This window comes from Rhinolophus sinicus, linkage group LG12, assembly GCF_036562045.2.
Source record: "Rhinolophus sinicus isolate RSC01 linkage group LG12, ASM3656204v1, whole genome shotgun sequence".
NCBI classification, from domain to species: domain Eukaryota; kingdom Metazoa; phylum Chordata; class Mammalia; order Chiroptera; family Rhinolophidae; genus Rhinolophus; species Rhinolophus sinicus.
This window is the reverse complement of record NC_133761.1, coordinates 65,049,928-65,074,584: the sequence shown is the minus strand read 5'-3', so window position 1 is coordinate 65,074,584 and position 24,657 is coordinate 65,049,928. Positions and strand designations below refer to the sequence as shown.

Sequence of the window (24,657 nt, the reverse complement as noted above, 5' to 3'; positions counted from 1 at the left end):
ACAAGTCACTTAAATACAGTCAATCATATTATCACTCTTACTAAGACCTCAAATATATCTAGTCACAGAAGTGTATACTTGCATTTGATATAATGTGTTAGAAAAAGATTATATGATGAAGTAATCACAAATTTACCCAATGTTAGAGTAATATTACATATGAAACATAAAAGCTGTATTTCTCAGAGAAAATGAAAAACAAAATCTTCAAAGATTAAATACACTTTCATTTGTTTGCAGCTGTGTCTTTCGGCATACATTCCTTATCTTGCCTTGTATTTCAACAGTGTTCTAGGTGTTTCTCATAAGCTATCCATTCACTAGTCTCCTTAATCTGTGAACAGTCAGCCACATTCATCACCCTTAGAAAATTCCTTACAGCCTTATGATTTACGATGTTTGTAGTTTCCTCTATTAGCTCATAGAGTCGAATTTAAAGCAGGAATTTCACTGTATACTTCTTTATGTGTCTTGGAGACCAGAGCTTTCTCTTCCGGTTGGGTCTAACTGAATTAACTGAGGTTGTACTTGACATGGTCTTTCTGTTGGGAGTTCTTGACTTTTTCCTGTTTGAGGTAATTTACTAGTTGTAGGGTGTGAGCTACGGGACTTCCCCACCCTAATTTTAGCTGAGGTTTCCTTTATTAATTTCTAGTTACATTGTTTTAAAATATTTCTTAAATAAATACTTCTGGAACCTCCAGATGGTATGAGATTTGGCAGATGGTGGTGTTTCCTAAGCTTAGCAGATGGAGTTGTGCTGGCCCAAAAGTCAATTGATATTTTTTTCCATCAGGCCACTCTTCTATTTTTCAAACGTTTCTGAAAAAAAATGAACTCTACTTTATCAAACTTACTATCATTGGGGTGACTTCTGAGTGAGAAGAAAGCTCCTAAAAAAATACGATTGTATGGTGTCGCTCCATAAACTAGTTAAATTGCAACATACGCTTCATCAAAATTTTATCTACTAAACCCAAATACACAAACAAGAATGATACATTATTTACTGTGACAATGATTTATTAATTAATGAAATATGAGGTGCATAAATCTATTACCCTCTACTGAGAGAGTAACTGCCTTTTTAGCTCTCAGGATTTCATAGGAGAGCCTAGGCATGGATAAAACCAACCAGAGATTGGTGTGAGACAGTGTAATAATTCATATAAATCACAGTGTGGAGAGAACGATTCTGATTTTAAGCCTTTTTAAGACTTCATTTCATTTAGAGTTGAGAAGACCTTTAAATAATAGTCGGAATGTTAAAATACAGAGAATGAGGAGGAAAGAAAGTGCATTTCGAGGAGAAATAGAAATGTGTGTGTGTGGGGGGGAGGGGAACTACGGAAGCAGTCATGCGACCACAACTGAGAAACAGTACCTACTGTGTATCTGACGGCTGTCTTTCCCAATCCAGATCTCTAAGCTTCACAACACCCCTCCTTTACAGAAGGTGAGATTTAGAGTTTCCTTAACCAACTCTAGGTAATGGAGCAATTGTAAACACTAATGAGCTACAAATAAAATTATATCTGTTACATAAAAAGTCAGCAAAAGAAATTATGTGCTGATTGCTGTTTTGCTGATACTTTCTATCAAACTTATTGTAGCTCACCCAGATCAAGATATACAGTAATATTTGCTCTCAAAATGGAGAAAAGCCACATAATAATGGCTGTATATCTTCCTATAAAGAGTGGATTTCATGAAACACCTGATGATATCACAGTTTTCAATGGCTTTAACTAGACAAGGCTCAAATATTTGTCCACTAAGGTAACCACAGGGCATACAGTTTTCACAGATCACTCTGAAAGAATATTTTCAAGAATTTTTTAGGGTCTTAACTAGGATGCTGGTTAACACCCAGTAGAGCCAGACCGGTGGGGCAGGTAATCAGGGAAGGTATGGGCACAGGCTGGGAACAGACCCTTTCAGGCTGTCAAGCCCCAGGCAACCCCCTCTCCCTGAGGAAGGGCTGGGTCCTGGCAAATCATCACTCATCACTCAACATTAGGGAGTCAGAGCTGAGGGAAGTTACAAACTCCAGGGTAGAGCTGGAGTTCAGAGACTGAACTCCATCTGAAAGAAGTGTTTTGCTGTAAAGCCACCAAAATCAGTGCCCTTACTACTGGAACAAACATAAAATGAGAGTAACATCAGCTGGAGACGCTGATTTGTTTTTGAGCCACTAACAGGATATTTATATCCTGGATATTTTCAGTCAGTTCTACTGCTTGAGTTCAAGGGATGGGTTCAGCCTAGTGGTAGGAATTTTAAGTGGCCATAACTGAGTTTAAAGACGAACGAACTGTATGGAGAACAAAGCTGATCCGGTTAGTGGCTGCCTCAGAGAATCTCCAATTACTTGAACCCAGGGAACTGCCAAGGATGCATAGACACCAGCTAAAATCCAGTGAACAACAAAAGCAGCAATAAAAAGGCATTTGCAATGGTATTACCTGGCTCCTTTTTTCTGGGGAAAAAACTGTGCGTGTACATGTGTGTATGCATGTGCATGTGTGTATGTGTGTGTGTGTGCGCGCATGTGTGTGCACGTGTTTGGGAAGGAGGTAAATAGGAAGAAAGAAAATGCAAAGCTATGGGACATGTGAAAATTCTTAGGATCCTTTTAGAACAACAGGGTCAGCTGAGCTTTGGGCCTCAATTCATGACAATGAAATGCTACTTCACTTAAATGTTTCCTCTTCTCAGGAGTTCACTGTAGCCAGGTTTGGCATCGACAATAGCCTGTGTTGAGAACGGAGGCACAGGAGGTCAAAGAACTCACATGGTGGACGATAAGAGCATCACATGAAACTTTTGCCAAGATAGCTATTTGCCTTATAAATTTCCATTTCGATATTATTCATACAGTAACCTTGCAACTTCTTAAATCAGCTTTGTGACTTTCTCCTGTATGCTGTTTCATAATTGTAGACAGAAAATATCTAATAAAAGCCAAGCTACTGAATTTATTTTTGGTATGGTGCTAAAATGTTGGTTAAAATCATCTTTGGAAAATGGTGTCTCATTTTTCTTGCATTATACAGAACAGTTTTAGGGGCACAGCCTGCTGGTACAATTGCATGTAGTTTAAGCCTAAGGCTAAGAATCACTCACTCATAAATATGTTGTTATAAAAAGATACCATACTGTATTGTTAGTGTAAGGCAATTTTTTTTTTTTTAATGCAGGTTGTTTTCCAGCCTCAGCATTATCACCGAGCTTACGCACCCAGCTAACATGAGGTTTATGCAATTCAGAGCCAAAGACTGTTACTCTCTTGCTCTTTCAAAACTGGAAAAGGTAAGTTGCATTTAACTATTTTGGTTTGAAAGAATAACTGGAAATTTCTACCTATAGAAAAAAATGCCATGATATGGTAAAAATAAAAATGATGTTTTGAATTGCTGTTTGGGACCTAAAATCTTAATTTATATATATTTATATATCTTAATTTATATATATTTATATATGTCTTAATTTATATATATTAATTAGATATAAGTTAGATATAATTATATATAAAATCTTAATTGTATATATAATTTATATATATAAAATTTTAATTTATATATATTCACATTTTTAAATGTGAATTGATGGATTGGAACTATTTATATCACAAGTAAACATAATGGAGATATCTTGTGTCATCATTAATCATAATTTGAAAGCACAATTTATGAAAGAGTTAAATGCAATAGGGGTGTATATACTCAATTATAATGTCAATGTTATTGATAATATCACAAGAGCTATGTCAAGAAATCTGTATTTATATAGGGCTTTGCAGTTTTCAGAAATCCTTATGGCCTTAGAATAAGTTCTAGGCTTTGTTGAAAATTAGCGTCCCAAATGTCACCAACACAATATGAGACAAAGGTGAGTTTCTTGCCTACCTAGGAATGAAGACTGTCCCCTCAAGTGAGCCTTAGCCATGTCTCAGAGGCAGGAAAGCAAAGTCAGTGTTTACTGAGAAGTAGAAATTTTATTTAATACGGGTCTTTCAAAGCAGGGACGCAGATAGGCTAGAGAAAGGAACAAGTGAATGCTCATGGAGCCGGTGGAAGTGCAAAGTCATCTGGACAGAAAGCTGTGGTGTCCAAGCTGAGTGTGGGAGAAAATGGTCTCTGTATTCAGCATGTAGTCAATGCTTGTCTATTGGGAGAATTTGGTGCGAGAGAAAAAAGATGCAATCTCACGCCTGTGATCATTTGTTAAAGCTGTGGCATCTTCATTGTTTTTGACAATACACGAGAGAAATAATGACGCTTTCCTTTTTTTTTTGGTTCATTCTTTCTTTCACTTAATTTAATTTTGATTATCTATGATGCCAGACCCTGCCCTAATTCTTGGGAGACCAATTGTTAATATAGAATTGTCATTTCTATACCCCTGTCTATTCATTTCCATCTTCAGAGCTGGTTGCATACATCCTGAGTAGAGTCTTACCACTGCTCACAGTTACCATAGTCACAGTTGGATTGTTGTTAGGTACTGCTTCTGAATAAAGAGACTGACTTAAAGACATGTTCGGTACATTTTTTGGAAGATAATATAGCTATTAAGTCCATGCAATAAAGACATTTAAAGCCATGATTCCATGAGCTCTAGCAACGTGGAAAGGGTGGCAAGTGGGGCTAAACTGGCTGAGACCCACAAGCAAAGCCAGTAACTAGAGTTAACCTAAAAATAAAAGGCCAAATCAGAGGCAACAAGTGTTTGTTTGAGATTAATAAAAACAATAGCTAGACGGGAAGCACTGATTCAGGCAGATACCCAAATAGTGCTCTGATAAGGGGGTGAAGCCAAAGGTTGTTTATGAGAAAGGGAAGGGGAATGATTACATGACTAGAAGGAAGGCCTTTCTATGGGTGTGGATAAGCTAGCACAGTGGTGCTAATTCTAAAGCATGTCTTTAATTTTCAGTCTGTAGTGATAATGTCTACTTTCTTGTTATCTTGGCGAACAGTTGTTTGGAATACAGTGGTGCTTTAGGATCAGTCCAAAGGTTATTTTGCCCAGTTTTCTAAAGTTTTGAGGAGTAGGACATACAAGGCAACTCCTCTGGGATGGCAGCTCTGACTCCATTTTGAAGTGACTTTGTTCACATGATTTTCACAACGCCATCGATCACACCACTTTCTTCGAATTTATAAAATCGATCAAAACATTTCCTGAACATCAGGGCTTTCGCTTGCATTTTCCTTCTCATCTGAGCTTTCTTTTCTTGTCCTCTTTTGTGGATGAGTTGTTTTGTTTCGTTTTACATTAGCCCTCTTCTCCTGGGTATTCCCATTACTGTCACTGTTTTCCCAACGATCCTTCCATGGTTGGCCACTGGCCACGATGGATCAGACACTCCTGCTAATGAAGCAGGTGTAGCAGGCTTCAGAAACCGTCCAAGAGCTAAGCAGAGATGGAACACGTGACGCGTCTTAATGAAACACAGAAGAGGAGGACAACAATAGAAAAAAGAGAAATTTTCATTTGATTTCCCTCTCAAGACTTATTTCATTTCTCTTGAGTTGATGCGTTTCATAAAAAAAAGCCTTTTATTCCTACTTAGGGCACAATTTTCTGCAAGACCGCTTCTTTAAAATTGCTTTTGAACTATCAGCATTCCCCAGTGATGATCATAATTACACTTTAGGAATCATATGGTAATTACACACTGATGTAAGAAGCAAAGTAATAAAAATGCGAGATGGATAGTGTGTTATAATAAGAAAAACATATTTGGTCTTTGCCCTTAGCTCCTGACACAGAGCTTCAAAAACCCTTGGAATTTCCTCAATGATAGGAGTGCCTTTTGTTATTCACACCTTTCAATCATACCTGATATTACGCTAACAAGGCAACATATGGAACAGTCTTTTGGAAATAGCATGAAAACAAAACTAATAGTCAAGACTCATCAATGAGTCATTCATTTGAACTCCTGTCCATCTTCCACAACCGTGACATAATTTTTATCCCAGGCCTCCATGTCATAACACGTTTTAATAGAAGGTTTATGCATCCTTTGTTTCTCTTCCATGGACTAGATATTTAAATATTACATTTAAATTCATAGCCTTCTTTACTTAAAGCCTATCTCTTAAATTATCATATTTATGCTTAATAAAAATAAGGCAAACTTTGGTTTTGCCTAGGTATTGACTAGTCAATACCTAATTTCTACAGTGATAACCTAGTCAAATAGAGTGGATTCTCTCCTTTAATTGTTGTGTCAAGTTTATTTCCTAATCTTTTTCGTTCCAAAATTTCCCCCAATGGGAAGTGCCAACTGTTTCTGTGCCGAATCGTCTTCATCTCTCGTTACTGAGGTCCCTGCATTTTATAAGCTGTTTTATTTTTCAGGTTTTCCTTAATCATGCAGATTTAGGCTGATTTAATTATTTTAAACTTATTGTTCTGTTTAATGAATTACAGCTTTTGAATAACATTAAATGGTATAGAACACACCTTTATTTTTTAAAATAAAGATACCTCATTTATTTTAAAGTTTTATAGAAAGCATGAGAAAGAACAGTGACTGCTTTTCTCCAAATCCTAGCCTAAAAAATACAAATACTTTACATCTCTCATGTTATAAAAGAGCAAAAGTGATGAGATCATGCCCATGGCATGTGTGACTGCCTCCTATTTGCTTGGCAACATTCTCTTTTAAGTCTCAACTCTGATGTTGTGTCATCGAGACACCATCCCCCCCAGGCCCCTGTTATATAGACCTCTAGAAGCTCATGTCACATGGCTTCGTACATGTTTTCCTTAAAGCCTGTTTCCTCCGTAAAACTACAAATACCTGCAAAATGGACGCTTCTGTTAATTATCTTTGCATCTTGTTAACGTGGTTCAGTGCCTGATACATAACAGTTAATTGATAAATGTTTCTTGATTGCACTGATTAGAATTTTTCATAAGCCAGGGGAATAGTGAATTGAAAGCATTCTTCTAATTTTTTCTTTAACACACATTTTAAAATGTGTTTTTTCTTTACTGTGTTGCTTCTGATGTAATCACTATTCACCCCAGTTACTAGCTACACAGGTATGTGCTAGCACATTCCTTGAGTCATTTCAGACTATGTGTCTTATCTTCCAAAGTGGAAATCGTAGGACTGTGCCAGTGCAAGCAGGTAATAAAAATAAGTAAAGTGTGCACAGCTTTTCTTTGATTTATTCATAATTTTTAATTTAAGAATGAATCTAAAAGGGAGCTGATACTTTCAATTCTGACCAGTTGTTGCCATGACCTGTGATATTAGATTTTCCAAATTGAAAAGAAATCAGAAATTCCAAGCTTTATGTTAAATGTTGGAAACTTATTAAACTTCAGGAAGTATCTGCAGGACAAATGAAACTCCTCTGCAGTTCAGATCTGGACTATTTGCTGCCAATATGTAACTCCTAGTCTATATGTTATTATTATTATTTTTGAGATACAGAGAGGTAGATAAATGATAATATCCCAAAAATCAAACTAGATTACATAGTAAGACTAAATGTTAGTTATTTCTAATTCTTTTTTCCCCCCACATGGAAGTACAGCACTTACACAGTGCAGTTAAGTGAGGACCTGGGAGAAGTGACATCGTTGGCCTTTTGTTTTTATCAAATTGATGTGGGGGCTGTGTTAACATTCTCTGATTGACTAGTTAGTAACTTTGATTAACTAGTTAGAAGATGATTCACCATGAGGAGAAATTCATTTCAGTAAAAGTCTAAGAGTTAGCTTACAGAACGGTACACAGATTGACATTCATGACTGGAGGCTGAGAATACATCTGAAAGCTGACATATGGGTGCAGAAGTTCTAGGTGAAATATTTCAAGCCAAGGAATAGACGGCTGCCCACTGAGAGAGTAGAGAGAAGCTGGGTTGGCAATCATGTTCTAATTACTAAATTATGGCTCTTTCTTCTCAGTATTCCTCCTGCTTGATTTTTGAACAGCATTTGATACCATGTCTTCTGCTACATGTTGAAATCTGCCCAGTGTCCCCTGTCCTCTGACTCCAGCCGTGCCTGCCATTGTGTGCCCCCTCCCGCCCTCCTCCAGCACACATATGTCACCACTGGGAGACCCTCCTAAGTCTCCCTCCTTCATCAAGTCACCACTACTCTCTGGATATAAATATGAACAGATTCATTCCCTCTTTATTTCTATTCCGGCTAAGCCTGACAGTAAACACAAACAGCAAACATTGGTAAGAAATTAAGACATGAGGAAAGATGCAAAAACATGAAAGTGTGCTTTGTGGTGTGCCCAGACACCTTGTTAGCTGGCAGAGTAAACGAGGAGAGGATTGTCTTTCTTCAGCCACAAGACAGAGGTTAGCACTTCCCCCACCCCCAAACCTGGCACTGGAAAAGACTGTGGAAGAGCCACGTGGAACCCCAGGAATCTTCCTGTTTCCCACTCGGCCCCCAACAGATGCTGCACCTCCAATTATCAGGGGTCTCAGCCCTGTACTCCGGCTACTTGCTATAGCATGGGCTTCAGCTACCATGGCTTTGTCCTCTCCAAGATGCTCTCCACACCTTAGGAAACAGACTTGCTCCCCACTTCGTAGGAAAACCCAGTAACCCTGCAATAAAAGCAGCTAATTCTAGTCATGTCCAAACCACCTACGTGGACTGTTCAAAGGAAGCATTCTTATCACCTAGGCTAATAAATTAGGGAATGTATTATGATGAAGTGGACACAGACAGAAATGGGGACGCCACTGGCCTGCCGTTCCTTTTACTGTCTACACATCTCAAGCGAGGATATTCTTAGAGTCTGGTCAGTCTCCTCAACCAGACAGACACGGCAGATGTGGTGGAGAAACTGCTCTTGCTCCCCGGAAGGGCTCATACCGAGCCCCAATCTTACCTGTTTTCCCAGGGGAGCCGAGGGGTCTAGCCACTGTCATACCATCATCACGACAAGCCACACATAGCCTTCATCTCCCCACTCAGGCCTTCAGTAATGCTCCCTCGTAAAAGGTGGATGGGGGCTCCCCTGCCCCGGGGGTCCCCAAACTTGCTACAGGAGGAACAGGAGCTTCCAGCCATTGCCCAGTGATGAAGGGCTGCTTGTTCTTTGCTTAACTGGATCTGTATTTCCCAGGAAAGGAAACGGGGCAATGAATGAAAGCATTTTTGAGGTTATCATTTGCTAAGTACAAGGGTCACTTGCATTCCTAAGAAAGCCCTCCCAATCTTATACAAATATTTGCTCACATGTTTTCATTTATGGAAAGAATAGCAACGGAATTTTTCAAAGGAACCCCTCATACACCATCTCTCACGCACACACACTTTACTTCTCTCTCTCTCTCTCTCTCTCTCTCTCTCTCTTCATTTACAGAAGCTTAGCTGCACTGTGGTGTAGCTGGCACGACTTAAAGGGCACACAGAGAAATGAAAACTCAGGACAGGAAGCTGGAAGACGCGGCTGGATGGGAGGTCTCCAACCTGCTGTTTTCTCCTCACATATGAGAATGTTCAATACAGATCTTCTAGGTGCTACAACAAGTCATGTGGCTTTCGGGTCCTTTTAAAGTTTGACTAAATGATTTTATTGTGTTTATTGTGTTCCTTTTCTTATATCACCTGAAATCCTTTTCAGAAACAGGTATGAAAACTAAATAAACTGAATGTTTAAAGGATTAACCTTTCTTAGCTATTGGATATTTTAATTGATTAAGAAATCTTGGCAATAAAAATTAAAGGGACATATTAAAAATACAACTTTAAATGAAATAACGACACATGCAAAGCTAAGAACTGTATAATATCTTCTTCAACAGACGTCAGGAAAATTTAACTGAGTAGAAAAGCATGAAATATAAAATGCTCACACATTTTTCGATTTCCAATCTTTGAACAGAAAGAACGAGAGAGAGGTTCTAATTTGGCCTTCATGTTCCGGTTGCCTTTTGCTGCTGGGAGGGTGTTTAGCATCAGTATGTTGGATACTCTTCTTTACCAGGTATGCGGTATTCCTTTTTTCTCTCTAAAATGTCTATTTTGTATTTCACTTACATTTCATTAAATAAATACTTAGTGTTTCCCATGGAGCCATTAACACAAAATTGGCTCTGGAAGTAACTCAGTATTTTCATTTCATGTATTTAATGATACAAATATGCCTATGAGATGTTTAGTAAGAAAACATTATTTTTCAGAATAATAATCTATGAAATAATTTTTAGGCATTCTTGAGCAACAGTGTCCTATAATGTTTATTGTGACATTTTAATACACGTTGCATATTACTATATTACTAGACTAAATTACAAGACTGTATTACTAAATTACTAGACTATATTACTAGAAAAAAATGCTAAGAAAAATTACTAAGTAAAAAAAAAAATCAGCCTTCACATAATATGCATTTTTTTTTAAATAAGATGTAAAATTGATGCCAATAAACTGATAAACTGAGGACATTTTAAACATCTGCTAACTACTGCCTATTTTAGAAAAATATATAAATGATTTTACGATGACTAAGAACCAGTTAGTTTGTTTTCAAATGGCAAAGTTAACATTGTCGTTTTTATCATAGCTAAGAGATTCATGGGCATGTTATTTTACACAAATATATTTTAATATTTTTTAATTCTACCATAAACTGAATAGCAGTAATATTTCATATTCTCTGATTCAATTCATCAGACAATGTCTAAATATTTCCATGAAGAGAAAAAGTTATTCACAGGGCTGTAAATTATTTGATAACTTTCATCTCAAATGAAGCATTCACACATTTTGTTGTGTGTATTCACTTTTGGATAACATATTTTAAGTACCCCTTCTGTGATGCTTGACGGAATAAACTAATCCAAAGATAGTGAAAGTTTTTCTACTGGTCTTTGGGCTAACGTGCCTCTAGAAATGGCACAGGTCATAAACCATCTGTTTTTGCCAGATGAGTGCGAGAACGAACCCAGCACAGGAGAACAAGCCCTTCTGCTCACCCCAGAGTTTCCAGACACATTATATGGGCCCCGCAGGAGGCCCGGCTTCCACCCCAAACACCATTACCCGGCACGCAATTCTGATCGGTAAAGTCGGGATTGGGGGAGTGGAAAAGCACTGATTTCTGTCTCTTCATTTTTATCTCCCATTTGTTATCAACAGGATACAAGAGGTTCTGTATTGTCTAAAACTATTGCAGAAACAGTGAACTTGAAAAATAATTTTCAAAGTCGTAACTGCCTATTTACCTTCCCTTGACATCAAATGAGATACACTGCTGTCCATTTTTCAGATGGGTAAAGAGTTAAAAGACAGGTTAAAACAGATATTAGATATCCTAAAATTACATAGTAAGCATTCTTGTATTTTTAAAATAAACTGCATGCCACCTAATCATTTCGGTTAATGAGCGTCTAAGCCCATCTTCTTAGGGATACATGTTTTCATTATGTGTTCAGGAACGATTCTGAATGACTACATTGTGCAGTGATTTATCATTAACATAATTCTATCCTACACATCAGTGGGTTTGCTTCCCCAAGGCAAACTCTGATGTAGGCAGTGTTACCGCTCTCCATGTGTCGATGAGACAGGCTCAGAGACAGAAACCACCCAGTGGTCAGTGTGAATTCTCATCTTCAGGCCATGGACCCCTGATGAGATCATTCCTGACCATGACCTGTCACACATGATGCCACCCTGCGTAATGTCTGAGTTTCTTTTCATTCTTCTCCTCCTTTTTTTCTTTTTTTTTTTTTAACTTATTGGACGATTGTTTTTCTTTGTTACATCTTCTCGATATTCTCTTTTCTCCTTCCCACTTGAAACACAGGTCACTTTTATATTTTTAACAATTTTTGATTAATATTTTTGGAAAGCTGGAAAACCAGTTCATCAAAATAAGTATTATCTAAAATAAAATTAAACAGATCCTACGCGAAACTGAAAAGATTCTTCTAGGACTGAATTCCGCGAGATTTATTGCGCACGAGGCTGTGCGTATGGCTTTGGCTCTCTCCTACCTTTTGTCTACGCCATGATGAAGCTACAGAACAAACGACCTCTGGACAAGGAATGTGTTGGTGACATTACAGTACACAAATCAGCTATGTTACCACATCCGACTCTAAAATAATTTATAATAGTCATTTGCCAAATCTTCAGTTTGCTTTCTCTTTCATGAGTACTTTCCATTTTTCATTTTGGAAAATAATAGTCTTCAGTGCCTGAGGATTTGTTTAAAAATCTCTCTTCCATAGCACACCCTGAGTTACAAATGAAGTTAAACACTATTCTCTAAAGGTGCATGTCACAGCTTTTCTTGGTGGCCCCCATATGTTCATGTCCAAACTACTAGGAGACTAATACACTTTGAAAATCAAAATGCCATTACTTTGGTCTGAATAAAGGGAAGGGTTGTATTTTCTTATGTTCTCCTCTGGATGCAAAGGTTTAGTTTTCTGACACAAGCTGTTGGTAAAATAAACTAGTAATTAAGGAAGTAGTCTAGAGGATTTATTTAAAAAGCATGATAACTTTTTAAAAGTCTTTGCTATGCAAAATAACTAGATTGCTATTTACATTTTTCATTTTTTAACACTTCAAGATCAAGCCGAAGGCAGTCATTTCATATAATTTATTAACTAATTGTTACGTGCTATAGTAAAACGTGCTTGTATCACTTGAAAGTTTTTCTTTTCACTCTGAGCTAAGACTAAAATGAAGAAATTGGAAGTGTGATTAATACTCTAACAAGTAGTGCTTTAGCAACATATCAAAACATATCTCATATGTTAACACATAAAATAGTCTAATAATGATATTGAATACTAAACTATTAATATTTAGCTTTACTTAAATATTAGAAATTTATTCTACTAGCATAGAGCTTAAGCCTACAAAACTTGTTGAAATATTTCACTGCAAACTTTAGTTCTTTCAAGTTTTTATGATCTTCTCTATTTTATACCAACCCTGTTTTTTTGTTATTAAAATCTAAAAATGTTTTTATCATGTCTAGGAGCATGCATAAAATGAATGCATATTGGGATATTCTAGCAAATAATTACTTCCCCTATCTCCTGTACATGTGCATTTAGGACACTGACAAGACAGATTTTTATTTCCTTTTTTATGGAGGCTTAATGATGTATCATGAGGCAGAACCTTTTAGAAGTGACACGGTATGCAGCCCTAGCTATTCTACACATTTCAGATGTGTAAGTAGATGTTTTGTTTATATTGCAGTCATTTGTGAAGGATTATATGATTTCTATCACCAGACTTCTGCTGGGACTGGATACGACCCCAGGATCGGGGTTCCTCTGTTCTGTAAGTGAATAGCTCCTGGAATAGACGCTTGTTCTGATAGCCTGAAATCCATCTATAATGTACTTTGGCTAACTCTTCTATGTCATTTCCCCCCCAAAACATGCTCAAAGACTAGCATTATAGTTTTTCAATTCTTAAAAAACGTTCAAGGGAAAACGTTATTTTAAATGAACAATCATGACAAGTAGCCATTCTGTACAAACTTCAGAATGGCTGTTTTTCCTTTGTAGCTGGCAATTGAAGCTGACGGTTTCTGACACAGGGGGCCATGTTGTCAAGGAAAGCAGTGACCACACAGCTCAACCTTGTTTTATAAATGAGTGTACTGTAAGTTTATTTAAGGAAGTGATCTGCCAACAATTCAAACTTCAGACTAGAGAAGAGGGACTAGTATTACACTTACGCCTCGGGCCCTCAAGCCTTTGCTCATGCTGCTAACCGCTTTCTCACTATGGGAGTTAGTAGACCTCTACATGGACAATTCTTTTTTGTGCTGGAGTGTCCTTCGCATTTTAAGAATTTTAGCAGTGGCAGATCCTGTCCACTAAACACCAATAACAGCTTCTAGGTATTACAACATTCAAAACAGCATCCCAGCTAATTACTGGTGACTATTGTCTCCGGACATTGAACTAAACCAATGTCATGCTGCCACAAATGCAGTTGGTTTCTTCAGTTTAGGTGAACCCCAGGGGTAAGGCTGAGATGGGGTGCACTAAATAAGTTTAATACATGGATTAGCACTTATGACAGGGCACACAAAAACTCATAGACACAGACAATAGTTTAGTGGTTACCAGAGGGTAAGAGGGGAAGGGATGGTAAAGTAGGGAAAAGGGGATCAAATATATGGTGATGGAAGGTGAACTGACTCTGGGTGGTGAGCACACAACGTGATCTCTAGATGATGTATTACAGAATCATACACCTGAAATTTATGTAACTTTACTAACCACTGTCACCCCAATAAATTAAAATAGCAATAAATTCTACCTTTAAATGAAAAAGTAACCACTGGGCTTTTATTTCCAAAAAAGTTAATATGTAATAATTCATATGGATTCCAGATGAAAATCACAGAGGATGACTTATGGATCAGAACATACGCCCGACTTTATCAGAAGTTGTGTTCTACTACCGGAGATGTTCCCATTGGGATCTACAGGACAGAATCCCAGAAACTTACTACATCTGAGGTTTGGAACTATCAGAATTTTCATTTTAATATTTCATCTTCCCATTCTTGGAAACAGATGTCTGGAAAATGTCATAGAAAAAAAAAAGAACGCTGTCTGAGCACATAGTGGCAGTTTTCAGGGGAAAAAACACACAACACAACAACTTACCAACTACGTGTGTAGTAAACTATGTCAGAGTTTCTCAAAATATTGTTGGCTAAGGGTTTGTGGATTTGGGGCTCTCAATGTCTTCTGTAGATCTAGGATTTTTCATTTTTTGAAGACTGTCAGGAAGCAAATGAATTCTAAGTAACCTTGTGATGTATAGAGAATGTTCTCGGGGCAAGCAACCTAGCTTTCTAATATACTCCTCAACTCCCTGTGACTAGCATGGGAAGCAATGAAAACAGATAAGTTAGTAAGTACTGAAACTCCCACTTTCCAAACTCTGGATTACAGACTAAACCTCAAGTAGCAGTGCAGTACCTTTTCAGAGGAAAGCTCAGTAATTTTCAAAGCAAACTAGAGTCTATTAATATGGGGCACAATTTCTGATGGTTGCGTGCAGCTGCGAACATGTCCACAGTTTGATTTGGCCATGTTACACGGTTCTAAATAGTTTATATATGCTTAGTGAACCATGGCATTTTAAATTAGACTCTTTCATGAAATAACAAATTTGGATAAATGCACCATCCTATCTATATTTATAAAGTTATGTAATATAAATGATGGTTTATATTCTTGAAATAGTTTTCTTCTTCAGATACCTCGAAATTATTTGAAATTTTGGTTAACCATTTCTTTTTGTGGTTTTATACAAAATGCGCTCAACAATGAGGCTCAGATCAGTCATATGCATTGTAGTAGCCCACGTAATCATTAAACCAATTTGTGATAAAAATCGATGAATCCTTGTATAGAAAAGAAGAACTTTCTAGGAAGCGTGAGAGTAATGAAGTAGCTTTCTGTGGGGATTTTTTTTTCTTTTTGTTAAAATTTATAGTTTGGTATTTAAATAAGTGATTTTGCGGTCAGCAGGAAATAGCTGAGTTTTTCTGAGGTGCGTTTTGGTGGTTTTCTAGTAGCTGCAGAAGTGCTAGAGGAAGCGTAATTTACTGCCATCCCTGTTGCTGACAAGCTCAGAGCTTGTCATTGGCTGTGGTCTCTGTGGTACACACCACAAAAAGCAAGACTTAATCATAGAAAATCAGGAATGACTGACAGGAGAAAATACCACACAGTTAAATACGTAAGACCGATTGGTCAGATGTCTAAAATTTTAAGAATACTGGATCTGAAAATCTATTATCTGATTAGAGGTTAAGAAAAGACAAGCTATTGTACACCTAAGCAATGAACCATTTCATATTTGAACTTGGTTAAGTGCATCAATTTCCATCCAGCAGAGTATTATCAGGGTCTCTTCTAACTATATGTATAGGCTTCGTGAATTTGAATGCCATGAATGCTGCCCTGGTCAGGTCCAAATCCATATCAGTCATTTGGATTTTTTTTGGTTGTGATTTTCATTATGTTACTCTTGTTATTATTTATTAGACAGCAAAAATCCCAACTACTGTATGGAAAAGTCTAGAACTTGGCTATTTCTGTTTTGGCTGAGTTGGAAATTAAATATTTCTTTTAAGGGAGAGAGTCCGTAAGATCTGCTCTTATTTCTTAAGGTAGAAGAGAATCCTATACCAGTATATGGTTTTATTACGGACTTTGTTGTATGCTTTTCACAGTGTAGGCAGGAGGTGGATAACTGAGCAGCTGTATTGCCATCAAGGAGCATTTAATGTTACATTTTGGTCAATTCTCCCCATCACAACTAAAGAAAACCTCAGCAAAATGTTTATAAATCCCCATACCTCTAGCTGATATGAAAAACACACATCTTTGGAGCATAAAAGCAAACTGGGTTAAATGAGCATGACACCTTCTGTCTTCCTGTATTGAACTCAATTCATCTTTTGGCACATATATTTTTATTGAAAATGTACATTCTGCCTGTCATAGAAATAATGAAAGATAAAAATAGGACCATTGAGCATTTTTATAACACAGAGTTCAGGGTGAGATATTGATAAGTATATGCCTAATTTATCAACTAATAAAGTAAGACAGTTAAGACTCTAGGAATATGGTACTACCATCACCACCACCAAAAAATTTATGCAGAAATGAATAGTAATCATATTTCTCATCTGCTCATCTATAAATTGTATGTAGTCATAATATGCCCTGAATTTTGATCTAACCAAAATCACACTTGAAGAATTTTGAAATGGTGGGAGATGGCAAAGGTAGTTGAATACGGAAAAGGCCTATACTCCAGAGTCAGGAGTTAATAAAGAAAAGTAGGAACTGAAAAAAATAACTATCAAGCATGTTATATCGAATCAGAGAGAGCTAAACACCAACACATCCATCTGAAAGAGGTGAATGTGGATGCATGCTATGAGAGGGAAAGAAAAGAGACTATGGTGGGTATTGTGCTAAAAAAGCATTTTATGACTATTTAAACTGTGTATTTATAATTGATAAAAACAACAACTAATAGATTTATACCCCAAATTGTCATATTAGGCAGATTCATTGATCAGTTCTGCAGTTTAAACTTCCAAGTGTTAAGTTGCATCCCATGCTATGTAGAATTGTCTATTCATGTTAACATTTCACATAAGAATGTAGTAGCAATAGATGCATATGTCCTCTCGGCCTTCCTTCCCTGTGACCTCACAAAGTTGAAAAATGACATCTTAAAGGCACACCCAGGTTTTTATGTCGTATCATTTGTAGTCTGTCTTCACTGTTTCCCCATATTCTATGTAGAGGAAAAGACAGTTACTGTAAGTTATGTCACTGTTTTGGCTGGGGGAGTAGAAAAAACACTGTCGACCTTCACCAACATCTTTGAGAAGACACGTGATGACAAAGAATATGCGTAATCATAATTATAAGATGTGTGAGAGACCTGGAATGCAACCTCGGGTTTTTCTGCTGGGCTGCATATCGGTGGAAGGAGGATTTATATAAACACAGACAGAGAGCACAGTGGGGGTACGTCCAGCGTCTGGAGAACCAGTCCCTGGAAAGTAGGGTACAGCTGGGTTTGGCCCTTTCACCTGCCAGGAGAGCTTCTACCACCAACAGTATGAGTCTATTTAAGGGAATTTTTATAAACATCAGAATTTCATGGTTCACAAAAACAAAAACAGTATGGATGAGGACTGATACTACTCTTGGTGACAAAGAAGAATGATATTTCTGTCCACATCCTTTAACTACAGTTCTGACATTGAAAAGCTCACTAAACTCATTTGCTGGCAAAACCTCACTTGAATGGGTCATCAGATTATTTACATTCACTATTCCAATGAAAGTAAATACTCATACTTTGCATTGAATAAATATTAAATTTTTTATTATAAAATGTTATCCAAGGCCCACTAGTGGTGTAACCTACTATAAAGTATATGATATAGTATTATCTTTCCAAAATCTGAAAAGTTATGAATTAGTAAATGTATTTGTCCCAATGGTGTTTTTCGTTTGTTTGTTTTTTGGTAAAAAATGAACTGTATTTACCTCCAGTTTTCCAGTGTACTAAAAATTATATTTGCTAGAAGTATACGTGTTCTATAACCAGTAAAAAATTTACTATAAATTAGAAAGGGATCATTTTCAGGCATATTAATGTACCAACATCTTTACAATGTACACAATAAATTTGTGGAATGTGTTAGTCTGATGGTTGGTCACCTTCATAGTCAATAAATCCTGTAACTTTTAAAAATGTGTCTAATGGAATAATCATTGGCTGCCCCATCTATCAATCACTAAGCCCTTACTATTACACTGGGATGTAATATGTTAAATGTTATTAATATAAAAATTTACCTTTTAGAAAATCACACTGAATTTTTTTAAAATAAGGATTAAGATAGAATACTTTTAAAACTCTAGCTGTCCATTCTCTGCTGTTACTCACTCAAACGTTTATTCCATTGGGTGGTATGCTAAGAATCCTGAGATAAACAGTTTTAATTAAGCAGCCTATAATCAAATGTTTATTATACATTTTTTATATTTGTAACAACAGTTAGAATGCTAGATGAGTCAGACTTGAGTTACCCCAAAGAATAGAATTGAACATTTCATTCTACCTGTTGAAAAATGAATAGAGTATTATTCTTCAAAATGTAGAATACAATAGCATGATTTTTATAGCCAGATTTTTAGAGTCTACAGACAATCTACAGACAATGTGAAAGCTCAGCGTATTTCTGTGAACTTAATTAAATTTATATATAGGGAAAAAGCAATCTCATTATAAGATCTAAATTTAAAAATTTTTAATTTTAAAATATAATCTTATTATAAGATCAAATTTTAAAATAGTACAGATCTCAATACCAGTAATGATTATTGAATATCAATAATTATATCAAATATTCTCTCATTAATATAGTAGTTTCAGAAACTCGAATCACTTGTTTTATTTTCTTCTAATACCACTTTTTCTTTCTATCAAAGCTGAGAAAGATAATTTTTAACAACCCCCCCAAAAGCAAAAGAACACACAAAAACAAACAAAAAATAATCTAACAAGAACACATTTTTGGTTAATTTTAAAAACAATAGCTTATTTTTTACCTCAATGTATTCAAAAGCCCTATGATAAATAATCAAACAAATGATCAGATTATACATGTTATGTGGGTAGTTGTCGTATTTCGTCCTTGTTGCTGATTGTTTCCTGTATGTGTCATTGAGTCACTGTTTAAACCGTATTTTGTGTGTTTCTTTTTCCCTCCCTTTGTGTCAGTCTCGAGAAATAACATCACAAGTAAGTATTTTGCCTCCTTTTCCTCAAATGACTTAATATATGAATCCAGAGCTGTTATAGGAAAATAATATTAAAGGTTGAATTCAATATGTCAGATTATAAAACCAATTAATTAAACTGAAATGTTATAAATGTTCTAGGTTCAAGTGAGTATATTTATATTTCCCTAATAGGATGGCAAATTAATTTCACCAGTTGGTCTTCCAGTTATGTTTATGTACTAATCCAATCACATATTTTACTGGATGGTGTCACACACAGTGAAATACACCAGCCGGGCACTTAATGGCTATGCATCATCTCTGCTGGAGTGAGGTCCCCTCCCTCAATGCATCCAGATGGCTGACATGAAATTTCATGCCTTTTCTTGGATTGAATCACCTCTTGGTTAATTTGATGTTTGAAAATGCTCTTCCCTTCAGTATCTTGAATAGTACAGACAGATGAATAATCACTTTTTTACTTTACTCACATGATGAAAAATCTGTAATGGATGTTTGATGCCTACTATAGCAAGTCAAATTTCCCTTTGCTGGATTTTAAGGTACAGTGGTACCCCCTTATCCGTGGCTTTGCACTGAGCAGTTTCTGTTATCTGCAGTCGGTCATAACCCCTAACTAGTAAGTGAAAAATTCCAGAAATAGACAATTCACAAGTTGTAAGTTGCATGCCATTCTGAGTGATGTGCTGAAATATGTCATTGTCCCATCCCCCCCACATGGGACATGAATCACCCTTCTCCAATATATGTATTCATGCAGTATACGCAGTATAATAAGCTATTCTGAGAGAAAGTGACCACATTCACATAACTTGTTGTCACAGTATATTGTGACAATTGCTCTATTTTATTATTGTTGTTAATTTGTTATTGTGCCTAATTTATAAATTAAACTTTGTTATAGGTATGACTATGTAAGTAAAAACAGTATACTGGCGGTGCCAAAAAACATATACATATTTTAAGGGATATTATGTATGTGTTACTTTTCGAAGTTGAATTGAATCACAAAGCAATGTGTAGTATGATGTTTGCTCGAAAGATGGCATCTGTCAAATGAATGCTAGCGTCATTCATTGCATTACAATTTTAATACAACTTTTTTGCTTTCTTGGCACCCTCTGTATATAGGGCTTGGGACTATCCATGGTTTCAGGCATCCACTGGGGTTTTGGGATGTACGCCCCATGGATAAGAATGGCTATATTCTAGCCATTCTTTATTGATACTCTTTCTATCCCTATTCCTAGTACATCATTTACTCAATTATTTTGCCTCACCAAATGAGGCCCGGACTTGGAATGAGATGATCTGAGTTTGGCTTCTCCTTTTACTAGCTATGTGTAAACTTGGGCTATTCGCAACACACAGCAGAGTGAAGATTAAGTAGGGAACATATTATTATCACTTTGCAAGTTAGAAAAAGGAAGAAATGTGTTAAGTGAATTTTCAGAATATGTGGCAAATAATTATGTGCAAAGTACACAGAGGAATATAGATCTAATTTCATTGTTTTTTATTGGTATGTCATCATCTCTTAGTGCATGGCACTGAATTAGAAAATATTTATGTCCATAAATTCAAGTTTATAAATAAAATGTAGTTAAGTATTCCTGTGATTTGGATAAATACCTTACAGTCTTAGTCAAACATAGATATATTCACTAACCTCAAATTCATTGTAATTCAATCTCTCCCTCCCTCCCTCCCTCTCTCTCTCCTGGAGTCGGAGCTCACCTGTAATTTTCTTTCACAGTCTCTCATAAAAAATTTTACCTTTGAATCTATTCTTTTTTCTTTTTTACAATTCCAATCTATAATATTTTCTAGCTCTATTGATTCTTGTTCATTTCCAACCCCAGGAAACCATTTCTTACTTGCATTATTTACTTTTCTTTAATTTAACTTAATAAGAGTCTCCCTGGCACACTTATTAGCAAGAAGCTACTTAAATGAATCCAATCTATTTGATGTAATTTAACTACATAGTCATGGCTTTCAGTCCACTTAACATCTTAAAGTGCTTGGGATCGTTCTCCCCTTCCCACTGCCACGGGAAGTAAATGAAGCCTTTAGTCACAGCTCCTTGTAGAATGGGCGTGAGTCAAGCTAATCGAAAATGGATAGAAAATTACAAGGTTAATGTAAGTCACCTAGGGCTTCATAAGGGAGTGGTGACATTTAAGCGTACAATTTAAGCAACAGTATACTTGGGTCAATAGTACAGTTTTATGTGTATTCTTTACATTAGAATATGAATATTCATATCTACCAAGTCTTACGTCATTGTATCTGTCCTTTAATTCATCACGTATATCATAGAAATTTTCTTTCCACTGGTTCACCTACCCATAATGACATATGCTTTAGGGTATTGGTTCTCAAATGCTAGAAAGAGAAGGGGATTGCGTGCGTGCGTGCGTGTGTGTCTGTGTGTCTGTGTGTGTAAAATGTTTTGGGCACGATGGAATTGATACTGTACTCATATTGGAATCTCCATAATAGTTTTTCATAACTTTATATGTTTAGGTCCTTTCTTCTGGACTGTAATATGCTGGAGGTGCTAGAATGACAGCTCTCCTGACCTACCCTGCAGTGTGTAGGGTCTATACACACACACATACACACACACACAGGTTGAAACCACTGCTTTAGGCGATAATTCCAGTAATTCTGAAAAACGATAAATGAAAATTATGCTGTGATGGGGACAGAGCTAGCAATGAAAGTAGGATTCTCATAATGTAAACTATTTGAATACCTTTATGCATATGTTAATCCTGTTATTCAACAATATTCTATTTGTTGATTTTTTTTGGTTTTTTTGTAAGTCAGTTTGGGAGTTTAAAGCTACTCAGCTGTACAAGAATATTCTCTACGCACATATATAATTATGTATAATACATAAAAACCTAAACATATATACCCAAAATGACATTTTCTGTAGAAAGACAATTTTCTTTTGTATTTAGTTATTTATAGACATAAAACAAACCATTTAGTAAAGAAAAAAACACTTTTTAGTTTCTTTACAAACCAAAAGTTAATGATGATATCTACATTTGGGCCAGACTTGGATTCTGATCTATGAGATGCACAACCATATGTTTTTCTCAGCAACAACTCGGAATGTCTTCAATCATAAATCAGATATACAGTTTAAGTCTATTATAAAGGCTATAAAACTATTCTTAAGGGAGTTATGAATCCAGATTACAAACACTCACTTTCAAGCAACTGGGTGAATTGATTTATTTTAAAATACCACTTTGTTCCACACATTGCTCAATAACCTATGACATGAATAACCGTTCAATAAAAAAAACTGAGAGAAAGTTGAATTGAGTCACTTCAGGGTATGTGTAGTGTGTGGAAAAGACTCTTTGATATATTTTATGAATCTGACACTTTCTACCTTTCTGAAAACAATGAAAGTAAATTAAGCTATTTTAGGCATAAGAAACATTTTCTCATTTATAAAGTTTTCAGTTCTTACTCTTATGAAGAAATGTTTTCAGCCTGTTTTCAACTATGGTAAGTTTGATAAATATTTGGAAAAGAATATAACATTTAAAAAATGACCACATTTTAAAATTATATGAAAATTGTTGGAGTGGCCCTATGAATTTTTCATTTCCTTATTGCACTATATCAGTATGTTCCCAGAAGCCTTTCCTATAAAATATGTGTGTTAGTCCATTCACGCAGCTGTAACAAGGTATCACAGGCTGGGTAGTTTACAAGCAACAGAGATTTATTCTCAGTGTTCTGCAGGCTGGAAGTCTGAGATCAAGGTGGCAGCGTGGTAGGTGGGGGCCCTCTTTAGGTCACAGCGTCCTTGCTGTGTCCTCACCTGGAGGAAGGGCTTACGGAGTTCTGTGGGGTCTCTCTGATCAGTGCACCAACCCCATTTACGAGGCTGCCCCCTCATGACCTCATCACTTCCCGAAGACCTACCTACTAACACCATCACTTTGAACACCATCACTTTGGGGGTTAGGATTGCAGCACACGAATTTTGAGCAGATCAAAACACATTCAGATCAGGTCATAATACGCAAACGTCTTTTTCCACTCACAAACATTAGTGTGAAGTCTTGATTTTTCTAAAGGTTAGCAATAACATTAGCTTTCTGACAATTACATTAGGCTCAGAAAAGTCAGAGAAGAGTCCCTCCATTATTCATGGAGACAGTGAGGGATAACTGACACAAGGGTCACAGAACAGTAAATCTCCACTTTCACAGGTGTTTGCTCTCTCCTTCATATTCACAAAACTTTAACCAAGGAAACTTTATCCTCACGTATTTGTTTATAGCATCTTGACTTTTTGTGAAACACAGTCACTGATAGAGGAAAAACTACACCCAAAATACGAGCCATTCCCTGACTTTTTCATACCCATTTTTCACTTTTATGGAACCCCTCATCATTACTTCTTTTTCTTTTCTCCCTTTCACTGTTTTTTTCCTACAGGATCATGACCATAATATTAACTGGTATTTACTGAGCATGTGCTGAGACAGACAATATAGTCTGCACTTTCCATGTGTTATCGCTGAGATCTCTGACACGCACTGTGGGCAGAGTTCAATGAGAATTATTTCTAAGACAGGAAAATGGCGATAATCTTTGGGTTTAAATTACGTAACTAAGAAGACAGAGCTGGTAGGTGTAGAACTTGTCATTAAACCCAGGTCTGCAGGGAGCCACGACACTTGCTTTTAACCACTATCACTATCTCAGGGCAGAAAAAGTTCCTATGGCTCAGGCATGTTTGTGTGTCACCACACCCTTTCCACTAGGTCATGATGTCATGTTCAAAACACAAGAGAGCTACAACCAGGTGACAAAATGGCAGCAGCAAAGTGTATTTACAAAGGGACCTCCTTTTAAAGCACACAGGCACACACATACACACACATCCAGTTCACAGGAATAGAGTAACTGTTATCACCAGGGTAACTGATACTGTGGATAATCATTCTTTCTAAGATATACTAACATTATTACTCTATGTGGATGTTGACAGTCGGCAAATGTTTTCTTTATACATTAATGTGTTGCACGAATTTACACAACATTTCTATGAGGCTGAAGATGGGTACTATTATTTTTGTTTTACACAGAGGTTAAGCATTTTTGTACAAGGGATAGAGCTAGGAAATATACAGAATACCACGCAAATTTGTATATCTTCATACATAAATATCCTGTGTACTTTTCATTACGTCAAATTGGAAGGATGAGAGAAAGGCATGCGAATTTCCAACATGTAATGAAAAATGTGTGTTGTCAGTTTAGATTGATT

General features: G+C 36.4%; 1 protein-coding gene across 8 annotated transcripts in view; it reads left to right on the top strand.

Annotated features, from left to right (window-relative positions):
• KCNT2 (potassium sodium-activated channel subfamily T member 2) overlaps window positions 1–24,657 on the top strand; it is a 227,286-nt gene that overhangs the window by 181,829 nt on the left and 20,800 nt on the right. For 6 of the 8 annotated variants that reach the window (XM_074317059.1, XM_074317058.1, XM_074317060.1 and 3 more), the window contains 5 exons: window positions 3,201–3,312; window positions 9,887–9,988; window positions 13,228–13,311; window positions 14,379–14,507; window positions 19,324–19,344. In XM_074317059.1, the coding sequence (XP_074173160.1) occupies window positions 3,201–3,312; window positions 9,887–9,988; window positions 13,228–13,311; window positions 14,379–14,507; window positions 19,324–19,344 (448 nt within the window). The remainder of the gene's footprint in view (window positions 1–3,200; window positions 3,313–9,886; window positions 9,989–13,227; window positions 13,312–14,378; window positions 14,508–19,323; window positions 19,345–24,657) is intronic. The other 2 variants (XM_019746320.2, XM_019746392.2) reach the window with 1 other exon arrangement.